Raw genomic sequence first — 24,406 nt, forward strand, 5'->3', positions numbered from 1 at the left:
TATAGATGGGAGCACAGAACTTACTGACATGCCCAAAATTGCAAAGGTGAGTTTTGAAGCTGTGTCTATCTTCAGGGTCTTGCTCCAGAAACCCTCCTGCAAGGCACATGTGCCTGCTCTTGGCTCTAAAATCTCCCAGGGAGTGCTTTTGAGAACATCAATTCATACAGCTTTTTCTCATCTCAGTGAGACTGAAAAAAACCTGAGATCATCCTCATTAAATCCTCACTAGTTTAATGGGCAATCCAATACTGAGAGAATGCAGACTATGAAGTTACAAATGCCACTGCAACTCAGTCCATTCTGAGAGAAAAAAGGCTGAGAGATGAGAGGAAGTTGTAATTCTCTTTGCCTTTGATCTGTGCAGATGAGCAGCACGTGGTGTTCCTGGGCAGTGGCAAGAGCTCAGCATGGGCTCCCATGGAGATGAGTGGGACAGGCTGTCCTGTGGCTCCTGCACCAGTCCCTGCTGCTGCCCAGGGCCTCCACCAAGGTCAGGTGGAGCTGCCAGGGTTTAATGACAGGCTGCCTAAGGAAATACACTGGCAGAATGGGTAAATCCTCCAACAGAGCTTCAGCAACCTTAAGAAATCCTCTTGAAGCTGCCCCCATGGCATCTTCCCATCCAGCGCCATGAGGATACACAACACACCTTACCTGTGCCTTTGGCACTGTGCCCTTGGTGCTGTTACAAGGATTCAAGCTCAGGATGGGGAACTCCTGCTCTTCAGACTTGTGTGACTCCAGGCAGCTCTGCCTTTGCCTGATGATCCCGGTCTGGTAGAGCGATTCCTCGGGAATCCTGCGGGAACAGCGTGAAGACGACATTGTAATGCCCCATGCACAGCTGCCCCGTGCTCAGCTGCCCCAGGCATAGGGGGGCTCTCTGGGGTAAGGCTGCACCATTTCACCTCCAGAAAACGAGGGGTGGCCAGGTCTACCACAATAGTGAAGCACTGAGAGCAGCACGTGGACAGGGACGCTGCAGGAGCAGCGCTCGGAGATGGATGGCTGACCTTTGTAAGAGGAAAAAATAAATAACTGCACCAGGCAAACAGAGCAGCCAGAGCCAGGCTGTGAGCAGCTTTCAGCTTACAGGAGAGGGGAACTTCATAACAAACTGTCACAGAGCCCTGGCATTGCCTGTGAATGCTGCTGTGCAATGCCACACATGGCAAAAAAAAAAAAAAAAAAAAAAAAAGTAGTAAGAAAATGGTTATAAATCATCATTTTCACACAGTGATTCTGCACTCAGCTACTGCATCGGCAGATCCCTGAAGGTATCTCTAGAACTTTACAATTCTTTCTGAGGATGGCTCCTGATAGGGACCAGGGGAATGAATGCAATGGTTTCTGGAGTAAATTGGTAGCTAAAAGATGTCTGTGCAAAAGCAACAATATTCATCAAAGCACTGGGCTAGGAGCAAGGCAGAGACATCTGAATCCAAGTCATAAAATCCTAGGCGGAATGGTTTCACAACAGAGAAGCCTTGAGTGCCACAGAACAGTGTGAAAGGACTGGAAATTAGGTGCTTCTTTAAGGAGGAGTCATTAAGTACTGAAACACCCCAACAGAAGCTATGGTGAATTTTCTGCCTTGGGATACTTTTGTAAGGAAAACTCTCTTATTTCCCTACACAACCTGCTCCCCAGCATGGGCAGGAGGACACCTAATGAATTCCTAGGAACAAATGGACATAACTGATGCTTTGTGCCTCACCAGCCCTGCAGCAAAGAGATTGGAAGAAGCAGATATCACAGAGTGTCACCCTGTGAGCAAGCTGTGCAGCACAAAATTCCCTCTGCCCTTCTGTGAAGCCCAGGGGAGGGGTGCCCATGTCTCTGGGGGCAGGAGGGAGGGATGGAGCATCCCACTGGCCTGCTGGATGCAGGTGGAGGTGGCACATCCGTACCGAAGTTCGGGATAAACGTTCTCCAGGTACCACTTGAAGCTGTGGCATTTCAACTTCTTCCTCAGCTCCACTCTGCTCTGGATGCTGTGGGAAGAAAATATCACAGAGATACAGTGGAAATGATGAAGGTGAGATCCAACACACCACAAAGGGAGGATGAGAGAAACCCATCAGAAATGCACAGGCAGCAAACGCAGGAGCATCAGCAGCTCTGGTTTCTCTGGGTGTGAGCCTGAGCAGTTGTTTTGATCTCTGTCTCTTTGGAGGTCTCACTTGGTAAAATGGCATGATGACATACTGTCATTTTAACAAGGGAGTCTGGAGCTGAGAAGGTTCAGGGAAGAGCACGGTCATTTAAAAATTATCAGTAAAAAATGTATGCTACTATGCAATAACCCTTACCTGAGCACATCAACATATTAGGAAATTAAAATATGCTGTTTGCTATTCTAAGTTACTCTTGGTTTGCAGGACTACAGGAGGCCTTGATTTTCAAGAGCACCTAAACATGCTGGTAAGCCAGCAGAAGTTCATCACACAGTGAAACCTTTTTTCTTTTATTAATCAGGACAAAATTTCTGCTGAGGGACCATGCTGTACAGTGACATTTTCAAAACTTCAGCTCTTCCCTGGGCCAGCCTCCACCTGTGGAGCTGTTATGAGCTGGCTTTTATGGAATAGCCAGAAGTCACCAGTACACCTCCTTTTCACATAGGTCAACTTCTCTATACCCTAGGCAGAGGACAGAGCTGCTGCTTCATTCTGTGCTGATGGATGGGAGGAGGATATTAATTCAGAGAAAACAAGGGAGTCCCCAGGACTTCAAATTATTTATCCTGGAGATTGAAGAGTGGCCACAAGGAATTCAAGTCTGGACTCAGAACCCCCTGGAGTCTGAAGGAAACTTTCTAAGGCAAAGAAAATGTGAAAACGAGAAATGCAACACAAATATTTACAGTCCTCCTGAAAGGCAGGCATCTCACTCCTCACAGAATGAATGGCAAACTCTCTGCACACAAACACTTGTTGCCTTCCAATAAAGCATCAGCAGGCCAAAAATTTGATGATTTTCCTGCCTGCCAGCTGCCACCAACACCTCTGGACTCTCCTACCAAACTCCAGTCCAGGATCAGAAATAGTTCTATGTAATGCGAAGGACAGGACAGAGGCAGAGAGGGTTTTCCCCCACCTGGGTTTGGTTCACTCACTGGAATAAACCAGCACAGCATTTAACCTGGCACTTCATCAACTTCACTGCTGCAGCACATGCCTATCATCAGTGATTTATTGTCACTACAGAAGTGATGTAGCCACATTTCTCTTCACAGAGAAAAGCAAGGCACAATTCTTCCCAAGAACATTTCTGGGTTTCACATTCTCTGAACATCAGAGAAAGGAAAAACAATTCTTATCATTTGCTGTGCCTGTGTTTGTGCAAAAGGAGAATGCAATATGGAGATTGTTTACCCACAGTGATGGTGTTTTGGTTCCTTGGCCTGTCAGGGCCAGGTGTGTGTGTGTGTGTGTGTGTGTCAGGACTGTTGGGTGACAGTCACGAGTTCTGTGCAGTGTATGCAGGGTTGAGTGCTTGGCAGATTCAGTTTAGATGTAATGCAATAATAGTATGGAATAATATAGTCTAATAAAGTAATTAATTAGCCTCCCGATATCGATGGAGTCCTCCTCATCATTCCTCCTTCCTCAGGGCCCTCTCAGCACAGCTATAAAGCAACACAGCTAGTTTTCCACAGCAGGGACATCTCTGTGGGCACCCACTGCAGCAGGCAGGGCTCAGGCAGGGCGCAGGCAGGGCGCAGGCAGCAGGGGAAGGATCCTTACTTCCCAAAAGGCCTCCCCTGGGCTGCAGGCCGGGCAGCATAGTAGTACTGCTTGAACTCGTCCATCCACACCTCGGCCGTGCGCTTGGTGTTCCTGGGGAAGGCAAGGGGACACACTGAAACCAGGGGGACATCTTCCACAGTGCCCCAAGTGACCCATCTGCCCTCCTCCCGGCCTCAGCTTCACCCAAACCCCCTCTGAGCCAACCCATCCCTCACTACTACAGAAGGTGCTCCTTCCTTCCCATTACTCCAAAAATATCAGGCCAAATAAAGCTTGGATTAAGAATTCACCATTTCAAACTCAGCTGGATGCTTTGCACCCACCAGACCCAGAACTGAAGGTTGTCTCAAGCATCATCTCCAAGGCAGGAGTGCCTGGGGGTTTATTTAGTGGATGGGATGGGGCTCTGAAAAGTTTGCCAAAGATTTGCAAGTATTTCCTTTGTTTCAGTCCTGAATGGACTCACCTGCTTTGCGCTCCTGGATTTCACTGAGGCAAACCTCAGCATTCAAAACTTACAGAGAAAGTGACCCCACCCCAATGCTGCAGCATGAGTGCCACACTCCCACATGAGCCAAGTGTCTACAGAAGGTTTCTGAACCTCAGCAAATCTTCTGTTGGCTTCAGATAGCTCTAACTCCTCTTGCAAATGGATTTCCTGCTCCATGCCTATCTGCCTGTCCCTGCCCTGACCAGGGGAGCTCTCCAGTCTCCTGCTCCAAGGCAGGCCAGTGCCTCCAAGCTATTGCTGCCACACCACTGAGCTGCTGTGGGCAGGCTCTGGACCCAGCCAAGTCCCAGGTGCCCAGAAAAGGATTATTGTGCACATGAAGCCAGCACTGCACTGGAGCCTGAGCTGTCTCTCACACTGAAATAGGGGATCTGTGGAAAAGCAATCAGTATGTGGCAGAAAGGTGGAGATATCTTTTGCTAACACCTCTATTTAAACAGAAGTGCTACAGAGCCTCAGATTGCCAGGAGCTGCTTCTCCTCTCAGTCTATACCCTGTAACATTAAGGCTGATAGATACCCTAAGGTTAATAACATCCCAGCTCCTGATACCTACAGGTACATTTCTCCAGACTGATTCTCAGCTCCTTGCTGATTCATGGGCTCCCTCCTCTCTCTCTCTCTAAGGCAATAGTCTAAGTGCTCTTGCTCAAGAGATGACTAAATCAGTGTCTACATCTGTACCTAACCTTGCCCAGCGTGCAGGGCTCCTTTGTTTGGCTTCCTGATCTCATCTGAGTTTACAAGAAACACGGGGATAAGTGCCAAGGCTCACACCCAGGCATGACACAGCCATCCCTGAAGTCCCCAGGGGCCTGTGCCTGGCAGGGAGGCACAAAGCTGTACCCATCCAAGCTCCCCTTGCTCCTCCTGCAGGTGATGCAATGCAGGTGCCACCTTCTCACTCTGGTTTTGACAGGAGAGGTTTTGTCACACCCCAGCCCCTCTGAAGTAGTCCTGCTTCACTAGCAAAAGCAAGAGCCCTCCTAGTGATCTTCAAATTTGTGCTCTGCTCCTTGATGATGCCCTGTGCCTGTCACAGCCATCCCCTTCCAGCTCCACCCACTGGAGCAGGTGTTTAAACATCATAATTCCAGAGAAGCCAAATGTGAGGTTTCAGAATGTGACCTCATTTTTTAAATAGAAATAAAAATGTTCTATCTAGTTTTCTTTAGTTAATATTGACAAATAAGTGCATCATTAGTATGTACAGTTAGTATGTACATCATTAGGATCTGTACAGGTGTTAAAATGTAAGATTAAGATTTCCTATGTTTTTCCTATCCAAAAAGGGTATTGGGGCAGAATTGTAATTTTCAGAGGGACAGTTGGCAATTAGACACTGGCATTTATGAATGGTCATATTACACAGTTGTTTTTTTTTTTTTTTTTAACACCTGCTCCAGTGGCTGGAAATCACAGGTGTTAGTGAGATGCTGTCATGGACATATTTTATGAAAAATCCTTTTGCTAGGATTCTTCTCCTGAGAAGCTGAGAGGCCTCAGAAATGAAATGTAAACAACGATTATCTGCTGCTGTGGAATGCAACAAGCGCATCTTTGATTGGTCTCATGTGGTTGTTTTTATTTAATGGCAAATCAATCAGAGTCCAGCTGTCTTGGACTCTCTGGTCAGTCACAAGATTTTCTCATCAATCCTTTCCTTTCTTTTCTAGCCTTCTGATAAAATGCTTTCTTCTATTCTTTTAGTATAGTTCTAATATATCATTTTCTTTTACTATAATATATATAATAAAATAATAAATCAGCCTTCTGAAACATGGAGTCAAAATTCTCATCTCTTCCCTCATCCTGGGACCCCTGTGAACACCACCACCACCAGATGTGTCATTTGCACTCCTCCCTTTCTCAAGCAAAGGCTGAGGAAGCTGCAGAGAGCCTGGGTCAGCAGCAGCCCTGTGGCAGACAGCTGGGTCTTCACAAATGCTGCTTTCTGACAGTGGGAAGCCCACACTAAAAGGAAAGCCTGCTGTGTAAGCACTCACAGCTGCAGGTTAGCTCAGAATCAACCCTGCATTTACTGTAAGTGCCCCCAGTGCTTTTCTCTGTCATTCACTTAAGCAACAATGTTCAGCCTCACATTCTTAAAATGGAGGAAAACCTTCCTGACCTCACCAGCTGCTCTGATCATCCTTCCCATGCATATTCCCACTTCTGGATTTCCTCCTTCTTTCCCTGATATTTCCAGGATCTTAGCCCATTCCAGACAGCCCTTTCAGTGCCTGACTCAGCCTGTGTTGCTGTGTGTGAGGAGAGGTGCCTGCCCTTCAGCTGGTGTGCCCTGGCAGTCCCTTTGGTCCAGGCCAGCCAGGTGCAGCCCACTGCTGCCTCTGCTCAGCAGAGAGCACCAGCCTGGAGACAGAACCACCCTGCCCAGCAGGATGTGTGGCTCCCATCCCAGAGAGGCACTGGGAAACAAATTTTCTGGTTCAGCTGAGCCACACTGAGCCCTCAGCTGAGGTCACTGGCTACTGACAGACATTGCTGGCAGCCTCATTTTAGGTCATTACAAATGTGTTCTGGTGACCTCAAGGTCTAAACCAGCATTTGCTGTCCCAGCAGTCAGCTCTCAGGGATGTGCTGGGGCCATCCCTTCATTTCTGTGCTGATGAAAGCTACCACATAAATGTCCTATTTCTGTCATATTCTCAACACTGGAGAAATCCTATGGGACAGTTGTATTGACTTATATTTTCTTCAGCTCAAGAAATTCCTGCCCAAGGATATTTCAAAGTTTTCCTAACAAACTTTCCTGCCTGTTTTCTCTGCTCCCCTCTCTCTCTACAAGGGTAAGTCACAGAAAAAAAACCAAAGCAAGTACAAACCACTTACTTGATGTATGTATTGGCATTTCCCTCTGGAAAGATGTAGGGATGTTTCTTCCTGAAGACGTGCCCAACACGGCTGCAGGGGATGATTTCCAGGCTCCCCCCACACATCCACACACGGAAAGAGATTTCTGTAAGAGAAGCACCTTCAGCACTTTGTCTTTCTGTCCTAGAGCAGTCTGAATCCCGGTGTTAGCTCTTACTTCATCCTCTGCAACATTAAACTGGGCTAAATCAATTACCAGACTGGCTTTCCTAGGCACAAGGGCCTTAAAAGCACATTTCAAAGCTTCTTTGCAAGCTGTTTGAAGTCTGTGCACTCGAAACCTGCCTCCAGCACAGCAGGTGCAATCACAATGCTCTCACAATGTGGGACCATAAGCAGGTCCCTTTTCATACACTGCAGAATCTTCTCACACTTTTGTGCCTCCCTCATTACTCCTGCACTGCCTCTTTCAGAGTCACTTCCCTCCAAAGGGCTCTCAAGTTCACCAGGAGAAGCTGTGAATTCTCTCCATTAATGGCCACAAGTGTCATTATCTTTATGAATCCACCACTGACTCTGCAAAGTGGACAGAGAGCTGTGCATCCACCGCCTGTCCCAAAATGGACAGGACCTCACCCTGCCCAGGTACTCTGGGCCTTGAGTGCCAATGCTGCAATCAGGTAAGGCACACACCTGCACACAAGCAAAGGCCAGCGGTGGGAGGCGTTATCCCAAAAATCTGGATAAGCTGTCAGTGTGGGAGATGTCTCCCAGTCACTCCAAGCCACTCTGTGGTTGGCCCACAGGGCCCTTGTCAAGGAAAATGTGGCACAACTGACAGCAGAAGTTATAAAGCCCTTGGCAGGGAGCTGGATGAGGTAGGAAGGGTAAGCAGCATGGCTGATCTAATGGGTCCATCTGCTCCTGATGCTTATGAAGCCATGAATCTGTAGCTCTATTGTCAGACAGTACCAGCGTGGAAAAGAAATTAAATTAAAATGAAAAGGCTCCTGCAGTTCTCCGAATCCTATTTTATCATCTGTTGACAGTGCAGAGCTATATGTAGCATGTATCTACTGCAAAACTAGTAATTCCTTTTCACACACATCCTCCTCCATTTAACTACAGAATTAAGACGGGAGAACACCCATTGTCTTTGCCAACTTGTGCTCCCAGCAGTCCCCTCATGTATGCCAGCACAAGGATGGCGTGTCCCCAGGTTGGATGCTGGCAAGACAAGCCCCTGTGGCAGGAATGGGGCAGTGCCAACAGAACTCCTCCTCCTCCAAGGGTTTAGAAAGCTTCCATCCCTTCAAGAATGCTGACAGCTTCAGGGAGCAAAGGCCAATTGGAGCAAGGACCCCAAAAGCCCCCTGAGCACACAGGGCTCAGCCCTGAGCTGCTGCAGAGGTGGGAGCCAGGTTCATGATGCTTCCAGCACACCCGCCTGCTCCTGAGCTGATGGGAAGGGAAGGCTGACACAGCTGCAAAGCCTTCTTGCCTCAATGCCTGGATCCAAAATCCAAGGCTTTGATCCCATCCCCAACAGCTGGCCCTGGCAGCAGGGACAAGCAATGGCAGGGGTGGGAAAGCACAGCAGGGAGCAGTATTCCTTCCCAGAAACTCCCTCCCCTTCCCTTCACCACCGTGTTTACATGTAAGAGCTGCCAACAGCAGCTGGAGCCGCACCACTTTCCCCAGTGCTGGGTATTAAGAGGCCAATAAAACGTGTCCTTGTGCCATGTCCTGGTGCTATATTGGGAGCTGGCTTCATCACAGCTGCAGGGAAATGAGATTATGGCAGGAGATGGCCACTCTGAGCTGCTGCTGCTCTCGGTTCTCCTCGCTGCTGTCACTTGTCTGTGTGTCACAGCACTGGCCACTCTGCTGGCACTGCTGTGTCAGTCATAAGGGCACCCAATACAAGGGGACAACCAGCTGAGCAGCTCCCTGCTGTGCTGAAAGACTCACAGCATTCACTCCTTGCCTGGTTTTTTCAAAGCCTTGTGAAGAGGTCATCTCTGTGCATTGTGAACTGGGATGAGGACACAGCACAAGGAGATGCTGAGGAGTCTGAGCTCTCTGCACCCTGCAGAGCCTGCTCCAGGTACAGCAGAAACAACAAAAGCACAGATTTCCACAGGAGCCCGATTTCCATCCCTGGAGCCATCCATGGCAGGCAACAAACAAGATCTCCAGACAGGCAGCCAAGAGCTAAGTGCTCCAAGGGACGGCAGATTGAAGCACCAACTAAAGTAAGGTACAGGGTCAGCTCAGAGGGGCCAGGGGAGCAGAAACCAGCTGTGTGCTTCCCTTGACCCTCAGGAGATGTTGCCAGTACCCTAGGAGGGGGTGTGAGCAGTACATGTTGGGGTGTGCTGGAATTGGCCTTCATTCTAGCACTTCTTGCTGGCTTGCAAGTCCTTCTTGCCACTACTCATCTACAGGGAATTCAGTAGATTTAAGATCCAAACACCTACTGTGTCCTCCTTCAAAGGCAAACACGCTGACTTTTGTTCTGCCTGATGGGACACTCTGCCTTCGACTGCTGCACCTGCAGGAGGTGGAGCTGAGAGCCAGGCATTCTTGGGCTTCTTGCCCATTTCCTGGGCTTCTGCTCCTGGGAAAATGGGCAAGATGGGATCTGCCCTGCTGCTAAGCAGACCTGCACTTTGCTGTCACAATGTTAACCTTGATTTTGCTTTCCCACAGGAGGCCATGGTACCCCTGTGTCACTGGCTGGGGGCTGTGTACAAATCACAAATGGGATGGGACTGCTGGGAACGTGCCTTGAGCTGTTGTATTTTCCAGCATCACTCTCATCACATCGTTATGACAATGAGAAGATGCCACCAGCTCACATTCTAGGCAGCAGACAAAGAACTTGATGTTACAAGTCACTTTATAAGTTTTTTGATCACACAAAGCGAAAGCACATTGACAGTAGTTCTATCCAACTACTATAAGCACAGGTACCTTTGGTTAAAACAATGCTTGCTTATTTTGAATACAATACCTACTTGTAAGCCTTAAAACACAATGCACAGAGCTCCATTATCAAGCTTTAACCTTCCTAATATCTTGCTGGATAAACTTTTCTGTAGCTCAGAGAGTAATTCTAGACAAGCATTAATACACAGACCATTGTTCTGTTTGTCCTTGCTTTTCTACAGTTTAAATAATTTTTCTGCTGACCTATCTCATGGCTGCTGCTCAGCTCTAATCACAGTTCTACTGCCTCTGTGGCCTGCCTTTTGCAGTTTTCCCAAAACCCTCTAATTTTGTAGATTCCCACACCCCTGCAGCACTGCCAGTGCATGTTTGGTCAGGAGCAGCCTGCTGGGCCATAGCACCAGCAAGGGAAACCCCTCCTCTGCAGGATGGGTCACAACCAGGCACAAGGAGCACAATGCCTGCTGTCACAGGGCACGGGACAAGGATGGAGCCAGGATGGAGCTTCTCCCAGGAGCAGGCTGTCCTGTCACTGCTCATCTCCCAGGAGCAGCTCCTGCAGGCTGCTGTCAGACACAAACAATGGGCACAGACAGACAGACAGCACAGCATGGCAGCTCCTCCCCTGTCCAGTTCCTTTCCTGAATGCTTTGTTTGGACTACTGATCCAGCAGGGAAGGTGGGAGGGCTGCCACTCCCCTCCCAGGTTTCCTCACAGCCACCCCACTCAGATGCTTTGGGTCACTTCAAAGGCAAGACAGAGAGAAAGCATGAAAGAGCGTGAGATTCCTACTGCATAACAAGATAGAAATAAATAAAATATATCCAGAGGGACAAGGCATGTGAAGGAAACACCAGTGCCAGGCAGTGGATGGATTACTGCGAGGCAGCAGCATCTGCTCCCTTGGATGAGTGACAGCATGGCTGTGTGTGCTGAGACACAAGAGCCTTCCTTCCTGGCCAGCCCCACTCCCCAGAGGTGCAAAGCTATTAAAGCCAGGTTCTGATCTGTCTGCCTGACACTGAGTGCCTCCCGCTTCTCTCCTGGGTACAGCCTGCTGTTCTGATCCACAGCATCACTGCAGCTTCAAAGGGAGAACAGCACAGCCCCATCCAGCTCTGCTGGACAAGGGACAGGCTGTTACCTCTTTCATGTGCCCTCTCAAGTGTGCTTGCAGGAGATTTCTTTATGTCCCTCTTGTCCCATGATAAGGGCCAGAGATCACAGAATTTAAGTGAGCTCAACCCTTTTTTTTTTGGTGCAGGAAAAGTGACAGTATCAGAGAGAGCTGGGCAGCCCTCAGCCACCCAGGGATACAGGAATGGATAAGCAGCCCTGGTGCTCTGCCACCTGTTTGCTGCATGCTGATGGAGCTACAGCTTCACGTACTCTGCCAACTCAAGGAGGGACTGATACCTCAGTTCATAGCTTGGAAATGCTGTCATTAATGGATTAAGAAAAATTCTTTGCTTTACTAAAGCAAAAATAAGATCAGGAAGGAATAGAAGGGTGCATGTAGCGTTCTCTCATCTGTTGGTACCACCAAAGCTGCAAACTGTGGGGTTGAAGGTATTTACCTACAGGAAATAAAGCAGCATGGAAGGCAGGCAATCCCAAGTGCCAACAACTGCTCACTTCCCATCATTCGTGGTTGCTGGATCTCTCACTCTCCTAAGACCACAACCTATGAATGTAAATGAGGGAAACCACCCAGAACATTCAAAGGGAAGCCTGAAATTACCTTGTATCCATCCTGACTCAGAAAGGAAAGCCAATACAGCAAGGCACAGGAGGATGAAGAACAACTCACCGAAGTTCTCTCCACCCCAGATGTCCATGGCACTGTCGTACTTGCCCAGGTGGTTGAACCAGGCCTTGTCGATCACAAACAGCCCCCCAGCAATGATGGGAGTCCTGAACAATGCACAAGGACAAGAGGACACACTCTCAAGCACTGCTGCAGCACCTGGATGCACAGAAGAAGCCCTTCCCTTTGCCTCCCCTTCCAAGACCAGGACATCACCTTCTCACCAAGAAAAGGACAAAACACCCCAAAATGTATCTGGAACCTTTCTTTCAGCCACCTTGGCGTTCTGCTGCCAATCATAAATTGCCTGGCACTTAATGACTGGCTAATGCACCCGTCAGCACAACTCCTACAAGCCCAAAGTTGACAGCCCTGATTGTAGGCTTCAGCATCAAAAATGCACTTAGCACTCGGGGGTTATTCACTCAGAAGGGCTTTTGCCTGGAGCCAGCCTATTAAGAGCACCATTCCACCAGGGAGAGGAAGGCAGAGCCAATTCAGAAGGGCTTTTTAAAAGCCATCACTAGCTGTGTGATCTTTATTTCAAACCAGGGTTATTTTTTTTCCCTTTGGATTAGCTAAGGAAACTGCACAGAGAAGGCCCGTGGAGGAGGGGAGGGCAGGCCCAGAAGAGAGCTTGAGGAGACTTGCTGCTGGCTGGCACAAGTCCCTTCACCATTCACTTGGAGACAGTGTGGATGCTTGGGAGGAAATGGGGTGATTGCTGTGCCCAGGCTAATCTCCACAGCGCCCTACAGTGATCAGGAATGCAAGGCCAGCCTTTGGGAAGCCAGTGAAAGCTCCTGTTAACAGCAGCATCCTAAGGAGAAGCAGTGCTCTTCTCCCCTGGGAGCCTTCTGAGGCCCTGAGCTTCCCCCAACACCTGGGGTCCTCCAAGCCTCACATCTGGCTGGGGCTGCAGACACCAGCACCAGGCTTGCTGCCAGCAGAGATTTTCCAGCAGAAATCTCCATCCCGTGTCATGAGGACAGATGCTCCTGTTCAGCTTTGCTCCCTCCCCTGCACATCCCCATTTCTGAGGAATCCTCAGTGAGGTACAGAAGAGCAGTGCTGATCTGACTAGACACCAAGTTTATCATGAGGACACTGCCTTATTTTTAAGTGGTAGCTGAACTGAGAGAAGTAGCTGTCCACAGCACTGGGCTTTTTCCCCTAACCATAATCCTTAGCACTACCAAAACCCCAATAACCATAAACACACCCCTTCCATCTCTGTGGCATTCTCAGGCTTCAGTGTTGGAGGGTGAAGCTGCACTGCAAAACCCAGGAGCTTGCTAGAGGTACCAGAAGTTCAGAGCTGTCCTGGAAGAGATTCCACACTGCTGTGGAGCATAGGGACACACGTGAGGTCACATGAGAAGCCTGTCCTGCCCCTGGGGTGCTTCGTTTCCCCTCCTGACTTACTTAATGGGCTCGGTGGGATCAAGTCGTTTGGCCTTCTGCTCCGGGGAGAGCTGCTCCCATTTGAAATGCAGACTCCAGTCAAAACCTAAAACCAGAGTAGAGAAGTGCCATGGGGAAATTAGAAATTGATACGGGTTAGGAGGCAATGCAAGCTGCAGAGGCTGTGTTTGATGGAACGTTTTCCCCACCTTCAAATGACTTCAGCCACAGAGATGCAGCTCTTGAGAGGAATGTCCAATGCCTAACATATTTCACTACTACAAATGGACAAGAAACAGCACATTGCATTACAATTTCAAAGTCAAGTGCTCCAAAGGCAGGAAAAGTCAGAATTAAAGCTGCTGCTGAAACCTAGTCCCCCTGTGCACGCTCTGATGGACACTGTGTGCTCCAAATAGCACAGGCATACTAATCAGCACTACACCTGCATCCTCCAGTTGCTGCCTAGGCATCTCCCATCTCCTCCTGTCACTTCCAGTGCTGCCCAGGGTGGCTTTGACGTGACCCTTCTTTCCTGGCTGACCACCTCACCCACTGCAGCAAGCACACTGCTCACACCATCCCCCCTGTGTGTGCAGCAGCAGCACTGAGCAGCATTCATCTGTTCATCTGCTTTTCTGTGAGGCAGCAGGAGACAGAGGTGTGGTGCAAAGGCCAGTGCACACTCCCAGCACAGAATGGATGCCCACAGGACATGCACACAGCTTGGACTCACCTCCCCTGAGGTCTGAGGAAGCTGCCACGTAGGCAAAAGTGTCCAGGTTGATGATGTCAATAACAGGACTGACCACCCGGGTGGGATCCTGCAAGGCAGAAGCAGAAACATCCCTGACTTCAGGTGACACCATCCAAACTGGGCAAGGGGCTCCAAACTCCTGGGGACACCAAGGGCCTGCAAACATTGGTGTCATTCAGTTTTGCCTGGGACAAGCGTCCCTCACTGCCTCCTCCTCCTCCTCAGACTGTGCAGCCAGCTGGGCTGGATGCAAAGCTCCTTCTGCCTTTTACAAATCCACCAAAATATTCCCCTTTCACCTCCCTTAAATACTTTTAACAGGATTTCAGAAGTCAAGTGACAAACAGGCAATTGAAATGACAGAGGAAAAACACAGCCAAATAGCTTAAATATGGGTGTGTTTTTAAATGCACCAACTACAGCAGCACAGTTAGTTTTGCCAAAGTTGTGAAAGGGTTAAAAAAGAAAGACCTGATTTATTCAAAATAGTTGGTGGTGATTTAATTAACATCTTGTTATGGGCAAAGAGATTATACAAACAGTTATGAACAAAAATATCTACAGGAGGAAGAGACTCTGACAGCTTTGACTGGTCTCTTATCTCCCTTTTTCTTTTCAAAAACCCCAAACTCCAATTATAGCTCAAACTTCAAGGTTTTACCCTCACCAGATCAAATTGTTTTTCACAGCTATACAAAGCAAAGCATCTGAGCACACTTGGGCTTGCTCTCTCACTGGGGAAAGACTTTGTTTTAGAAATTAGTCCTGACAAAGAAGCATTCAAATGCAGTAGGAAGAAGCAACCAAAGGCCATGAGCTGGGAGCTGGACTAGACCTGATTTTCCAATTGAGCATGACAAATACTTGGTATTTCCATAACAGGGTCAAGCCAGGGGTCTCACCATCACTTTCTGTGAGTCAAACATCTCACTGAAAAGGGCAAAGTCTGTGCTGCACAGGGAAACACAAGCCACATCCAAGCAGGGTGAGCCTTTCAAACCCTCCAAACCTTTCCTGGCTGCTGCACAGTGCCCCCCAGCCTGCCACAGCTCAGCACAGCCAACATCCTTTAATTGCCTGAGGCCAGGGGGAAGGATTTAAGCAAAGCATCTGCTCTGTGTGCTGAGCAATGCAGGGAAACGATGGCATCCACTCATTTAAAACCTGTCCCTCAAGCATCTTACTGGGGAGCACTTCTAGCTGGCTGACACCCACCCCTGGTTTCAATTCCACTCTGCTCACTGCATGCCACAACTTCTTGTAAGAAAATCCCCTTCACATCTGGGCTGAGAGCACGACTGCAAGGTGCTAACCTTGAGCAGGGCTGTCCTCTCCCTGCCATGTCCTGGGAACATATATATTTGCTCAGCTTTCATGAAGGTCTCTCTGACCCTCACAAGAAAAGCACGGCATGCTCAAGAGCACAGTGCTGTTGCTATGATTTATTTTGGGCTGAGCACCAGATCTTATTATAGGCAGCTTCATCTTTCTGTTTTTTTTTCTGCTACCCACCCATACCAGGGCATGTTAATATTAACAACAGCCAAACCTTCAATTTTCTCTCACAAACCTGAGCATTAATTTCTGCAATGCTGTTCTCAAACACACTGTATGATGTATGGATCTAAACCAACAGAAAAAAACTCTGAAAATGCCCCTGAAGATAACAGTTACATTTCAGCCTTGGAGAAGGGCAGAGTGGCTCTCAGCCTCTACCTTCCTGATCTTGTAATGGACAACAAAAAGGGCCACAGTTGCTGCTCTGGCCCCACGGCAGGATTAGGCAAAGATTAGGCAGGCTGCCCTTCATGGGTCTCCTTTTTCCCAGGAAAGCACCAGACTGGGGGTATTTGAGCTGGGAGTGGGGTGGGTCACCATTCACTGGTCCATCCCATTTGCAAACCCAGTTTTGGGATGAGCTTGTTGAGTCATACTGTAAAAATACCTCGGGACAGATAACTACATTTTTAGAAAAGTTACTTGGTTGAAATGCACCATTAATGACTTTAGAGATATTTGTTCCATAAGCAAAAATAAGAGCCCAGGCCCACACTCCCAGCATGCTGGTGTGAGACACTGACCATCACTGCTGCTCCCTGGGACAGGGACAGGGCTGGGATCCCCCAGGCCCTCTCTCTTTCCCCCACTCTCCATCACTTGCTCTTCCTGCTTATTTCCAAATCCATGTGCTGGCTGTGTGCTGCCCATGCCCACCAGAGGAGGGGAAAACCATGATCAGCTGCAGGCAAAGCTCGAGGTGGAGCCTGATATGGGTTCCCAGTGGCACACATGGGCTCTGGCACTTCCCACCATGGAAAGGGGCAGGAACGGCTGCTCTGGCTGAGAAAATAAGAGAAGCCAAGAGCGGGGTGACTGGGCTGTGGTGGCAGAAGTGATGGGTGTGCTTTGAGGCACTCACCGCTCGTTTGCTTGGAACTTAAAGCACATCAGCTCAGAACAGGCTGTTCCTGGGAGCAACGGAGTCAAAAAATGCTCCTCCCAGGCAGCTGATCCTCATGGAGCAGCTGGCCAGGGAGCCCATCTCTAGAGCACAGCCTGAAGGTGGCAGCAGTAACATTTCATACACTTCACTGATCAATACCTTAACCCTGCTGGCAGGGAGGGGTACAGTGGGCCTGGAAGGAGATTGGAACTCTGCCCTTATCCTGCAGCTTCTGTGAGCAGTTAAAAAGCAGGCATGCAGGACCCCTCTGGCTTTGCAGGTTCCTCAGCACCCTTTGTAGTACATCTCCCCTGCTGCCTGAGGCTGCAAGATGCTGGGCAAGGTCAGGGCAAGCTCACAGACTGCCTTACTTCCAGCTGGGGAAAGATTCAATCCAGAGGAGTTTACAGAGGTGATGTGTGTGTTTGATGCTGCATTCAGACCACAAGGCACTGGAAATGCTCTGGTGATGCTGCACATGGCACTCATATTCACCCATCCTGTGGATGCTGGACATGGGGCACTGTCCTGGAGCTGGGTGGGAAAGCAGATCTGCCAACTCCCTTCCTGCTGCCTTCACTGCCCTTCTCCTGACAAAACACATCAAAAGCTCTGGATACTCCTTACTGAAGTACAAGCAGGGCTTTGGCACAAAGCAGGGAATGCCTGCCTTTAAAAAGCCCAGAGGAACAAGTGATGCTGTAAAGCTTAGTAGTAAATCCCAGTCTGGACAGGCAAGCCATGAGGCTCCAGTGGGATGTCACAGCATGTGTTCTCATAACTCTACCAGAGCCATGATCAATGATATGAACAGCCCATTTCCATCACATTTCCATCTATCTGCAGCTCTGTGGCCCAGGCTGCAAGCTGAGGTTGGGATCTCTCCAGTGCTGGCTGTGCAATGACTGCCAGCAGCACTGACTGCCCTCACCTGTGTGGGGTGGGACCTGCCCTGGTGCTGTGCCCCCTGCCCCTGTCCCATTGCTGACACACAGAGGGGATGCACAGCCCCGCCATCACAGCTGCCACATCTGCAGGTGTGAAAAGCAGGATGCCTTAGGTGAGGGGCACTGTGAACACCAGCCAGGCACGTTTTTCCATGACCCACCACCTCAGCTGCCCTTATGTCAATGCAACTCAGGAGCTATAAAATTGCTGAGTAATTAACAGTGGCCATCAGGAGCCAGAGGTGTAGCGAGGGTGAAGGGAAAGGATGAGGATGGTGCATCCACACCCTGGCTGATGGTGGATCAATCCCTTGCACTCTGCTGCCAGCAAGTCAGGGCACAGAGCTCCCCTGACTCGAGTGACAAGGCCAGCAGCCTCTGTGTGCACGTCTGGCAGGAGAGACACCGCCACAGAAAGGGGAATGTCATTGTCTGCTCCGAAATCAGCAGAATTTAAATCCTATTAAATCAATTTATTAGTGCTTAATTTGCATGAAATTAAATTCGGCCCCTATTCAAGGAGCCGTCACTCCCTTAAATCATCATCACTGAGCATTTTACATGAGCCTAATTAAAATCTCTGCTGGAGCACTGCCCACGTATTCCCCTACCACCACTCAACCTGTGCCTGCCCATTAGAGTCCCACTGCCCCAGAGACACCTTGTCCCACCCACCCACGTGCTCCCCCAGCCACACACACACCCCACCTGCCTGCTGGGTGGAGGAAGACCAGAAAAGGTCACTTTGTACCCCAAAAAGGCCTCTTTGTACCCCAAAAGGCCTCTCTGTACCCCTTACTTGGATGCTTGCATGCAGTTGGTTATGGTGGGATGGTCATGCCCACTGGGAGGAGGAAGAGGAGGGGGACAAGGGGATGCATCCCCTGAGGGTGACTCTGGTGTCTCAGGAGCACTCACCTCCTTGATCCTCTGCAGCAGGGGGAGCAGCCAGTCCTTATTCACCTCGCAGTGACTGTCCAGGAAGGTCAGGACACCTGCCGTGGCCACGTCTGCCCCTCGGATTCGGGATCGGATCAGACCTGTTCAGGGACACACCGTGCCAGCTGCTCCCCACACACCTGGGTCACATCCCCAGCCTCCTCCACTCGTGCTTCTCCTGGTTTTACCCTGCCCAAATCCCACCCAGATAAAGCATGGCCCAGGCTCATTGCCTCCTTTCTGGTGCTGCAAGGTATGCCAAGCATTTCCTAAGATCCCCAAAGAAATAAATGGCTCCACCAAGGTTGCTGATTAATGGCATTTATGCCAATATGTAGTTTGCACAATTAATTTTGCTGTCACCTTCTGGGACAAAGCATGAGTCAAAATGCTTTCATGTCCCTCTGCAGGCAACAAATTCAACACAGATGTGAGGCAGTGGGGAATGGGACACAGGAATTGGGGGTGGGAACACCTACCAGAATTAAGCTTTTCCCAGACTACTAATTTTTCCTGCTGCAACCCCTTTTGTTTCCCAGTGATCCCCAGATCTCTGTCCCACCCTGAGGGCACTGCTCAATGGGAACACATTTTCCACCAAGGAAAGAGGGTTGGCTTTTCAAGGTGCCTGACTTATCAGGGTCATGATGGTGAATTTGAAATCATTTGGAGATGGGAATGGATTGCTGCACACATCAAACAAGAGGAGAAACAGGTGACTCAAGGGGAGCAGAACATCTTTATGAAGGAGAAATAGTGGCAATACAAGGGGACACATGGGCAGATAAAGAGACAGGATTTCAGGGAACAGTTACACATCAGGTTCATGCAGGAGGTCACTGACTTTCATACTAAAATTCCTTAGGGGAAAGGGCTTAAGCAACAGCCTCTGAGCTGGAGAGGGAACACGTGAACAAAGCCTGGAGCATCCAGAATTTGCCAAGGTCTCCTCCTGCAATGCAGACTTGTATCTCCCTGTATCTCTCTCTGTGACTCCTAAGATCTTGTGTGTAGGTATGCTCTTCTTCACCGACCCTTGCCCTTCCCAAACCCTGGCAGCCCCTGGGGGACACAGTTTAAGTGATGAACTCAGCAAGGTAAGGTTGAGCTCCCACACTGTGGCTGATTTATAGAGCACCAATAACTGCAGGTCCCTCAGGAGCTGGAGATGAGCACACATGTAGTACCCTCATAAGGCAGGGGAGAAAGGTGAGGAGGAGGTGCAGGTCTATGGAGATCTCCCTTAATCTCCAGCTAAAGCAAGAATGTCTCTTACACCCATGGGGCCTGATGCCACCCTGTCACCAGGCCTGCAGAGCTGAAACCTTCTGCAGAAAGAATCCTCAGAGAAAAGAACCTGTTCCACTCCTCAGTCTCCTCAACCCAACACTGACCTGGATGCACACCCTGGATTTGCAGCACCAAAAAACTTCTTTGTCTTTAGTTATCCTAATACTGCAAACCAGGATTTGAAACACATTCAGGCTATGGGGAATGGGGAGATGTCTCCAAAGGTTGCCAGCAGCAGTCCAGTAGGACATGCATTCATCCTCCATATAGCCCTTCTTAATCTCTCAAATATAATTAATTATTACCAAAAAAATCCCACAGAAGCAGCAGGAGCAGATCTTCTCTTTTTCATTAGAGCTAACATCTTTACAAATAAGACCCGGGGCTTTGTTTTGCCTGTTCTAATTTTCTGGCTAATAAGCTACAGCTGAGCCTCACTGGAAATCTTAATAGCCCCATCTTTTTCAGCGAGAGAGGGGAGATCCATTTCAAATCCCAGCTCTTTATCACACTTTCCTTAATCAGGGTCCCCCTTATCCCCAGGAGCCACTGAGCTCCTTGCTGACCACTGCATGGAGGGGGGTCCCCATGGCCCCATGAGCGTCCCACCTCCCAAAATGTGTGTTTCCCACCTCCCAAAATCCGTGTTTCCCACGTGGGCTGAGGGCAGGCAGCTCCTACCTTCCCGCCGGCCGTTCCGCAGGCACTTCACCTTGGGCAGCTGGCCCAGCAAGCGGCAGTCATCAGCTGGGGACACACAAAGGGAGGACAAGTCACCTCCACAGTGCCTCTGGCAGCAGAAATGGGCACTCCCAGGAGACACTGGCAGCAGGGGAGAGGACCCTGTCCTGTTCTGGTTGATGGTTTGTTAGGGAAATGGAGCTGCTGGGTCACGACAGCCTCGCCCCTCAGTTCGTGGAGCATAAATTTGGCTGGCAGAGCAGCAGTTTTCATAGAACTTGTGTAAATTCAGCAGATTTGCACTGAGAGCAGCTGAATTATGCTCTAAAATCAGCACAGAAAAGTTGTGGTTCGGGTCAGAATCTAAATTTCTGCACATTAATGCAAATGACTATTTTTGGTAGCTGCAAAGCAACGCGCAAGCTGTTGATGCGTGTCTGCCTGGCGGGGCAGGCGCTTCCTGTGGTGGCCTGGAGCCTTCAGCAAGGAGAAAGGGATGCTCAAAGAGAGTCCTGTGGAGCAGCTGGGGGCTCCTCACGCCCTGGGCAAGAGCTCCATGGGGCAGAAAGGCCTGACAGCCACCTACACCTGAGCTAGGGAGGTCCTGCAAGCTTACATGCAGCTCCAGGATCTGTCCTCACCCAGATTTCTGCAGAGTGGAGGATGTCAGGTGTAACCATCATTCATGGGTTGTGGAGGTCATAGTGTGGGTGTGTAGAGGTGGAAGGGGCTGTGATGGGTATACCTCACCTCTCACTCCTCTGCCTCTTCTTCCTCAGCACTACAAACACAGAGGTGAGTGCCCCATCCCCTCTGCCCAGCCCCTGAACCCACACACTCAACCCTGAGCACCGTCACCCCCTCCAGAAATCTCTGTCAGCAAGAGATCACTGTACCCACACCCAGGACAGAGCTGGAACAGGGCAGCAGAAGTGGCAGGGCTTGGCTATGGACCCACAGTGAAAACCTGCTGGGGATAGTGAGAACTCACGTGCTGGAGAACTGCATCCCAGTGAATAACAGGTCAGCAGGCAGAGGGAGGTGAGAAATGAGACACAACTGGGCACGAGATAAAAGCACTAATTGCTTGGGGTGGGTTGCAGGGAAAAAACTGACCATGTGTGTGTAGTGCATTATGCAAATGCGTGTATTTTATGTAAATGCATGCAGAGCAGATGCCAGCAGGCTCAGACTATCACAGCAAAGATGTCAGATAGCTGAGAAGTGCTGAGTAGCTGAGGGGCTGCCCTAAGTTACACAGGAAACCCCTCTGGTGCCCTGGGATGAGTTAAGACCCAGCCCTGCTGGGACAGGGGAGCTGTGCTCCTACAAAGCTGCCTCCTCCCAGGAAGGCAAATGCTTTGCCTAATTTAGCCAAATACTTGCCATTTACTTCCTACACCCTCCAAAAATCCCTCTGCTGTTCTGCAGGGCAGCTCCAGTCCCTGCAACTGCTCCTGTTCCCCTTCACAGCCATTCTGCCAGATCCCAGACTTGCCCAGCCTGCCTGCCCCGTGTGCTGGAGCTGCTCCAGGGCTCACCACAGTCACAGCAGCTCCTTCCCCTAGCTTCAGCAACTTCCCAGTGCCAAGAAGTGGGTCTTGTGTGAAATCTGTCCCTAATGCTCTCCGCGGCAGTGCCTATTTATAACATCCAAGAGCAAAGCCCAGATCCATTTCTTAAAAGAAACCTATCTGGCTTTGTTTTCACGTTTCCAAGTAAACAGCTTTATTTTGCAGCTCCTTGAAACATAAGTGCCACAGACCACTCAGCCAGTTTATCATCCTTTTTATGCCTGAGACAGTGTTTTTTGAGCACTTAGATCTTCAGCTCTCCCATCAAACTAGGCAAGGTCTTTAGCAGGGGTTGTTCCCTGGGAGCCCCTGGGGCTTCAGCTCTCTTCTAGTGGAGACCAGAGCTATTGATTTCCCTTGAGTCACACTATTAACTGGGAGGCAACAGCAGGAGGATGTGGGCTGTTTGTGTGGTGCACAATGCTATTTATGGTGCACCTCAGAAATGGGAAAACCCATGCAGGGAGTCCTCTCTTTCCAAGAGTGAAAAAGAAGGTAAAAAAAAAAATAAAAATCAAGAATTGCTGACAACCTACATAAATGTATGCAGAATATACACATAGGGTCAAGAGGGTCAGACTGCCATTGTCCTGTGGAATTCCAGTGGTGCCAACCCAGAACTGCCCCTGGCTGCAGCTGTGGTGGGATACAGCCGTGTAAGGATTGGATTCACGTCTGCTGGGCATAAAAACGATTTGCCAAGAGCTTTTCTTGCATTATTTTCGTGGGAAGAGGTTGGATCATCTGGAATTTGAATTCTACACGTGGCGATGCAAACCCAGCACAGCGGGGTTTGCTCTTCACAGCTACAGAGCTTTAAATTTCCTTCCACTCCAGCAAACTAACTCTCCCCTGCCTCAGTGCTAATCCCAGTCTCTCCCAGGCTTTTGGGCCCTTTGCTTTTAACAGGGAAAGGGTCACTTACGGTCATCACTGAAGTCATCCACGAGTATGATTTCATGGACGAGGTGCACCGGGGTGCGGTTCAGCACGCTGAGGGATGAAGAGAGAAAAATCCATGACAGTGCTTGACCAACTTAACAAGCCAGCAAATGGAATGGAAAAGCCAAGGAACTGACCCCCTGCCAAAGCACAGAAGACCAGGCTTGGATTTCCACAAAGGATATACTAGATAACTCAGAAACCACCCCCCAGTCATCTACAGTGCCTGGCTATCACCCTGTAGCCTGATCTAGGAGCTAAGTGCTCTGTACTCCTAGAAAATAGCTGAGATTCACCCTTCTCACCTTTGTGAGCAAAAGCAGAGCCCCACATGAAGCCAGGAAAAGCTGGCTTTTTTTTTTTTTTCCTAAATTGGACCAAGATTCCTAACTGGACTTACAGCAAAGCTGCCATCACCTCTCCACCTCCTCTGGGGCTAATGATATGGTGTCCAGCCACAGCAGGGCCAACACAGAGAAAATTACTCAGCTCAAACCCATCTTTACATGGCTCACAGCTGTGGCAGGACAACTCCTGTTTTTATCCACAGGCTGATTGTGTTGCAGAGGCTGCTGAGAGGATAAGAGCAGGGTTGGAGCTCGCCCAGGTAATGAAAGAGAGGCAGGAGGATGTGGTTCACAGCTCCCTCCGTGTAGACAAACACTGAAACGTGGCTCAAAGCTAAAATCTTCCCTTAATTAAGCCACCAAAGGTTATTATTGTTATTATTAAAAAATCTAGACCTGTTCTTTCCCTTTCTCTCACGGTGCAGAGGTCGTGGATTGGTTGCACTGGCTCCGGCAATTTAATCTCAAATAAACAGCAGTGCAGCAGTCACCCTGACACGCAGGACATGGAGTTGCAGTTGCTATTACACATGCTTAAAATCCTGCCCCAGCAAAGGGTCAAGGCCAGCTGCTTGAAGCAGAAGCCCCAGAGCATCCCAAAAGCCTCCTAAGTGCTTTGGTTGGGCTTTGATAATGCCAGTCAGATGGTACAGGCTTTCACAGCATTTAAACTTCTTTGCCTTCATCCTGAGCACGGCTCCTCTTCCACAAAGCATTTAAAATCCCCCCAAATTTCAGATCTTCAGACCTCCCACTGGCACAGGAGGGCAGTCACCCAACCACATAACAATCTTTCAGCCCCTGATCCCCTGCCAGATCCTTATTAACAGGTTCTCTCAGTCTCTCAAGCTCCCAAAACTCTTGCAAAAAAAAAAAAAAAAAAAAAAGAAAAAAAAAAAAAAAAAAAAAAAAAAAAGCACCTGAAAGTCTGGAAAAATCACATCCCTGGCCCAGACCACAGTAAGGAGAGCTACTTATGGGAAGCCCTAGGGAACCTGGGAGCCATCGAACCAGCTGGCAAAAAATGCAGCTCACCCCACCCCACCCAGGGGGGGTTCCCCTTTGCCAGGTGCCTTCTGCCTGCAGAAAGAAACAGTTGAACCAGATTTTTCTTTTTGGAGGCATACAGGACATCCCAAGGCAGATGCATGACATAGAATCATAGAATCAGAGAACGGTTTGAGTTGGAAGGGAGATCATCCAGTTCTAATCCCAGTGCCAC

The 24,406-nt window shown here is 49.4% G+C and overlaps 1 protein-coding gene across 1 annotated transcript in view; it reads right to left on the minus strand.

Annotated features, from left to right (window-relative positions):
• Positions 1-24,406, minus strand: part of GALNT14 (polypeptide N-acetylgalactosaminyltransferase 14) — a 96,613-nt gene that overhangs the window by 8,688 nt on the left and 63,519 nt on the right. The window contains exons 4-13 of the mRNA XM_058021346.1: positions 22,821-22,888; positions 20,322-20,387; positions 18,330-18,451; positions 14,001-14,088; positions 13,286-13,370; positions 11,864-11,967; positions 7,119-7,245; positions 3,753-3,845; positions 1,914-1,997; positions 658-802 (exon numbers count right to left, since the gene is read on the minus strand). Coding sequence (XP_057877329.1) covers positions 658-802; positions 1,914-1,997; positions 3,753-3,845; positions 7,119-7,245; positions 11,864-11,967; positions 13,286-13,370; positions 14,001-14,088; positions 18,330-18,451; positions 20,322-20,387; positions 22,821-22,888 — 982 coding nt within the window. The remainder of the gene's footprint in view (positions 1-657; positions 803-1,913; positions 1,998-3,752; positions 3,846-7,118; positions 7,246-11,863; positions 11,968-13,285; positions 13,371-14,000; positions 14,089-18,329; positions 18,452-20,321; positions 20,388-22,820; positions 22,889-24,406) is intronic.

The sequence above is a fragment of the Melospiza georgiana genome, chromosome 3, assembly GCF_028018845.1.
Source record: "Melospiza georgiana isolate bMelGeo1 chromosome 3, bMelGeo1.pri, whole genome shotgun sequence".
NCBI lineage: Eukaryota > Metazoa > Chordata > Aves > Passeriformes > Passerellidae > Melospiza > Melospiza georgiana.